General features: G+C 35.7%; 1 protein-coding gene across 1 annotated transcript; it reads left to right on the plus strand.

The window, feature by feature from the left end:
* The first annotated feature begins 3,174 nt into the window (after window positions 1–3,174).
* LOC121247093 (calmodulin-binding receptor-like cytoplasmic kinase 2) lies at window positions 3,175–5,773 on the plus strand. The gene is made up of 6 exons (XM_041145429.1): window positions 3,175–3,540; window positions 3,850–4,094; window positions 4,200–4,368; window positions 4,466–4,555; window positions 4,679–4,980; window positions 5,242–5,773. The coding sequence occupies exons 1-6, from the start codon at window positions 3,282–3,284 to the stop codon at window positions 5,497–5,499; spliced, it is 1,323 nt and encodes a 440-aa protein (XP_041001363.1). The 5' UTR covers window positions 3,175–3,281; the 3' UTR covers window positions 5,500–5,773.
* The last annotated feature ends 227 nt before the right edge of the window (window positions 5,774–6,000 follow it).

A 6,000-nucleotide genomic window follows, 5' to 3' on the forward strand; every position in this document is an offset into this window, starting at 1 on the left:
TAATCAATATTGGTTTAACCATTAGGGGACCAAACATCCAACCTAATATATCTCTTTCGAGGTAGCTTTGTGACGATTCTTGCTCAACTAATTTTTCATTTTTTTAAAACTTTCTTGGTAGAAAAAAGAGCTAACTCTGATAATGACAAACTAATTATTATTATTATAACTTAAGTATCCTACTAATACAAAATCATTAAGCGTAGGGTGAACGTTACAAATCTAAATTATTACATCAATTCCTTTCTTTTTGTTTTTATTTTTCTGTCTCTTTCCTGTCTTTTTTTCTTCGGATAGAACCATTCTTCTTGCTGTTCTTCTGGATTGTTGAGAAATGCTGCACTAAAGCCGCGTGAACAAGTGTAATATACACGTGGACCACTCAGATATCAAAAGAAAAAGAAAAATGTCATTTTCCCTCCTCATTAAGACTCTTTATTTTGACACCTCATATATTTTATATTTTTTTATTTAATAATTAAAAAAATGATTATTAATATATTGATATATTTTTTTATATTTTTTTAAATTTTTTTTAAATGATAAAAAAATATGAAAAGGAAAATTTTAGCATGAGAGTTATTTAGAGCGGGCTACCGTCTCAAAGAAAGAGAAATTCTATTTACAGTCCATACTTGAAGACTGTATGTATAGACTCTTTATTAAATAAAAAAAAATATCATTTTAAAAGGAATATTTTTATAATTTTAAAAAATTTTAAAGATAAAATTATCTAAACTTATATTATAATTTTTAAATAAAGATTATACGTAATATTGCTCGTAAAGAAAAATGTTTGAGTTTGACTGTATCGTTGGTAAATTAAATATTATTTGAATAAATATATTAAATATTAAATACCTCGAAGAGTAAAAAAAAATTATAATTTAAAGTGAGATAATTACACCCAAAAATATTTAATATAAGATGGCGTGATTTGGTATAATTATTACTACTCTATTGTATTAAAGATTACAGGAAACTTCGAATCATGACCCATCATTAATTATGTTCTGTTTCATCCCACCGTCAAATAATGTTTCTTTTCTTACCATTTTACTTTTTCGATTTTGAAATGAGTAGTTATATCTAAATATATATAAAAGAAAAAGAGTTTCTATTAATATTATATAACGCAATATATTTGGTTTATTTTTAATAAAATAATTATAATTTAACATTTTATATCAAGTTAAATTAATTTGCAAAATATTTATTATAGGTTTTTTGGGACCAAGCATTATCTTTTTAATAAACTCACTTGGTAAAGTAAGTTTTAAGTTTTTAATCTAAAATTAATTTTTCTACAAATTTAAAATGTGCCACTAAGATGATGATTTCAAATAATAAAAAGGAAATTAAAAAATTCGAAAAGAAACCAGAGATAACAAGGAATTTCTTAATAAGTTTTGCTACTCATCATTCCACATACCACACACTACACTTATTTTATTTTATTTTTTTAAAATTGTTTTGGTTTTACTCTTCTTAAACTTATTGAATTCTTCTACTTATCATCTATATATCACACATTTAGTAAGATTAAAAAAAAATGTAGTGTGTGAGGATGATAAATAGAATTTTTCAATTATAAATGCACTTCGAATTATTCATTTAAGACTTGAAATAACCAAACAATCCTATTAGATTTTCCTTTTTTTTTTAAAAAGAGATATAGGTGAAGGATATTTAGCTATATATGTCACGAGACATTAAAATTGATAATTCAAGTTTCAAAGAATTATGCATAATTCTTTTCAATAGATTATTATAATTATCCTTTCAGACATACTTAAATTTGGGATTAACAATTATTTACATGCACAAAAAAGTCAGTAATGAGAGGAAGTTAACCACTCTGAAGTCACTTTCTACTCTTATCTAGGGGTGGGCAGCGGGGCCCCGCCCCCGCTACCCCGCTCGGCTTCCGCCCCTCCCCCGCATGGGCGGGCGGGCTAACCTGCTCCGCCCATGCGGGGGTGGGGTCCCCCACGCCTCATAGAGAGGGCATAGCGGGGACGGGGGGCAGGATGACCCCAGCGGGGCCCCACCCCGCCCTCGCCCCACATTAAAAAAAAAAATTATTTATATATATTAAATAAATATATTGTATATAGATATACACAATTTATAAAAAGATTTAAAATTATATTCAAGTCATTAGATTGCTTTGGCCTCTTAGGCCAATCTTTATATAGGAGGCCAAGGCAATAGTAAGTCCCACATTGCTTAAGAATGACTATTGTATTGCCTTGGCCTCCTATATAAAGATTGGCCTAAGAGGCCAAATCAATCAAAAATCTAACTCTAATGAGTTTAAATTTTTTTTATATTTATAAATTTTAATTTATTATTTAAATTATATTCTAATTTTGGTCTAAAAAAATATTTTTAGACCAAAAATTTTTTTTTTAACATAATGGTGGGGGGCGGGGCGGATGGGGGTTTTTCCCTCGCCCCCGGCACCAGGGTGGGGGACCCCGCCCCTGCCTCCCGGGGGCGGGGGGCTGGGAAAAAACTCCCAACACCCACATGGTGCGGGGCGGGGGGCGGGGAGGGGGTGCCCCCGCCCCGCACCATGCGGGTAGCACCCTTACTCTTATCTTCTTCTTTCCAACACTTAATTTCTTTTGACTTTGATATTAGATATGTCATGGATATACATGACCATCATATCACTTTGATCCGAGCACTCGAAGCGACTCGAGACTGGTGGTTACAAAACATGCTTTAACACATAATTTCGAACTAAACTTCATTAAAAAAAAAAAAACTAATAAATTATGAGTAGAGATATCAAAATAATTGAAAATAAATTTTTGTTATATACAGTTATTTTTGTGTATTTTTTATATATTTTATTAATATAATTAATCAAAATAATTATTTTATATTAAAAAAATATGAGATAGATAATCATATTAATAGAATCGGTAAGAAATATATAAAAATAAAAAAATAAAAATTTTTTGTTGAAGATAATACAAACATCATTGACCAAGCAAGCATCCTTGTTGTCAATCTACTGATGCAATGTTTTGGGCATTCAATGCTGAATTCAGCTTGCTTGATCACAGTCGATTGCCATCAATACGTTTCCCCACACCCCCAATGGCCAATGGGCCGTAAGTCTAATCTATTGGCTGCTATTAAGACACGCACACACAAGGCGCACTTTAGTCTGTACCCCCTCAGATCCCTATAAGGAAAAGTCTTACTAAACGCTTTTTCTCAACGACCCGCCATTTTCACGTCCTCCGGTCACATCGCTCTCCCTCCCAATGAAAAGTCCAAACTCACCGTGCGGTGGCCGGAAGTCTACCTTTGGTGCCCGGAGAACGCCCGAACGCGTCCCCTACTCTCCCAGCTCCGCATACTCCGACGTCTCCACCGCCGGGACCTCCAGCTCTAGCGGACGGAGCCGCGTCGCCGTCGCTGCTAGATCGGTCGCCGGAGTCTTCGTGGCCTGCTTTACTCCGCCGGAGACCAAGAGCTCTACCTATAGCGTCGCGGACTCCGAGGAATTCAAAGCTCCCTCCGGTAAAATTCCAATTTTCTCAAAGACTTGGAAACTAAAAGGAAAGAAATAGCATCAAGTTAATTCGAGAAGTTTGGCTGTAATTTTTCTAGCTTTTTAGAGATTTCTGATATTTTCGATACGAGACCGGAAGTTTCGATCTTTTGACTAATTCCTGACACCTGTGTTAGATTGACAAAATCGTTTTTTGTTCGGTTTTTCAAGTAAATCCGTAGTTTTAATATCTTCTTCCTTACAGTGCTATGCTAAATCGAACTCATTTGCATTCGCTAGATGAGTTAAAATGAACTTTTGTGTTGTTGATTTCTTAGTTGCGTCTAATGGTTCAAGAGCTAGTAGCGAGAGAAGACGTAGTTCGAATCTTGGAGTCTATGCCGGTTCAAATAACTCGACACATGTACGAGAGCCTGGTCGTGTACAATTTGCCATGGAAGATATCTTGAAGGCCACGAGGAATTTCTCCCCCTCTTTCAAGATCGGACAAGGTGGGTTTGGGACAGTCTACAAGGGAATACTCGAAGATGGAACCGTTGTTGCAGTAAAACGTGCCAAGAAGGTTTGATCAAAGTTATTTAGGATGGATTCCATTTTGTGGGTCTGATAAATCTCTGACATGTCTGGGTTAACCACTACTACTTTGGTTACATTTCTTTGTTTGCAGAGTGTATATGATAAGCATTTGGGGGTGGAATTCCAAAGTGAGATCCGAACTCTGGCGCAGGTGGAACATTTGAATTTGGTCAGGTTTTATGGATGTTTGGAGCACCAAGATGAAAGGATTGTTGTCGTGGAGTACGTTCCCAATGGAACCCTCCGAGAACACTTGGATTGTGAGTTCTCTTTCTGTGGCTTGTACTTCCACTTTGCGTGTATCTGCAACTGCAAATGAGCTTGAGTTGCTGAAATCTGATAGGAGAACTAATGCAGGTATTCATGTCGACGTTCTGGACCTTGCTGCACGGTTAGATATCGCAATTGATGTGGCTCATGCCATTACCTATCTTCATATGTATACAGGTATGTTTTTGGTGGTGAGCCAATTCAGTTTGTCTTGTAAAAAATTAAGCAAGTCGATTCAAGTTTAAGATCATCATAGTTAGAATCTATTTCTAACTGGATTGTGTGTCGGTTTCCTTGCAGATCACCCTATCATTCATAGAGACATAAAATCTTCCAACATTCTCCTCACAGAAAACTTAAGAGCAAAGGTAGCCGACTTTGGTTTTGCTAGAATGGCAGCTGACAGTGATTCAGGTGCCACCCATGTGTCTACCCAAGTTAAAGGAACTGCTGGCTACTTGGATCCAGAGTATCTCAGAACTTATCAACTAACCGAAAAAAGTGATGTTTATTCATTTGGTGTATTATTGGTTGAACTAGTCACAGGCAGACGTCCAATCGAAACAAAACGAGAACTCAAGGAGCGGATAACAGCAAGATGGGTATGATTCTCTTCTGCTCTCTTCTTTGGTCACTATTTAGTTTTGATCAATAAATCTTATATGGAAAGGGGGAAAAGTAAAAGGATCAAGACTTCCACAAAAATCCTTGATGTATGATTATGCAGCACACATTCATCAAATGTCTCCCACATAGTCTCTATTCAACACTTTTCCAGCTTTGCTATCTACTTTAACTGGATAGGTCATTTAAGTTACATGGGAGCTTTCTACAAGAATATAAAATTCTTCTCCCTGATGCAGGCCATGAAGAACTTTACCGATGGTGATGCTATTTCAGTCTTGGACCCAAAGCTGGAATGTAGTGCTGCAAATCACCTAGCCCTCGAAAAGATTCTTGAACTAGCCGCTCAGTGTTTGGCTCCACACAGACAAAATCGGCCCAGAATGAGGATGTGTGCAGAGATCCTTTGGAGCATCCGTAAGGATTACAGAGAACTATCAGCCTCAGATTTCCATTCCCTCTCCCGATCCGAAAGGAGTGTTTCGATAAAAGAATAGTGACAAAATATTGTGAGATGTCTAAAGTGGGAGCAGCAAGTATCAAAGAATTTGTTTGGGGACTGGAGAGGGAAATATTAGATCGTTTAGAGATGAAAACCCTGCAGATAGAGAGTATCTGTGAAAGAGAACCAAGAAGTTTGAGTTTCGAAAATGGTTCACGGTGTCATTGCCAATGCTAATAATCTCCCTAGAAGTGGATCCAAAGACATTGATTGGAAAAAATTTAGCCAGCTGCGAGAAAATAAATACTCTGTTTATAAATTGTTCTTGAGATTTTGGCTTGTCTATTGTATGGCAAATGTGGCTTGAGATGGCGGGGAGTTCTACTTTTCTGTCAGAACAAAGTGTGTTTCGGAAATGCTTTAGAGTTATTTTAAAGTAAATTCATGAATTGATGTGATTTGATATGATTTTTTATATTTTAAAGTTATTTTTATTATAAAATAGATCGAACGTATATATAAAATTATATCAGATCTCTTTATACCTATAACACTT

The sequence above is a fragment of the Juglans microcarpa x Juglans regia genome, chromosome 1S (genome assembly GCF_004785595.1).
Source record: "Juglans microcarpa x Juglans regia isolate MS1-56 chromosome 1S, Jm3101_v1.0, whole genome shotgun sequence".
Taxonomy (NCBI): Eukaryota; Viridiplantae; Streptophyta; class Magnoliopsida; order Fagales; family Juglandaceae; genus Juglans; species Juglans microcarpa x Juglans regia.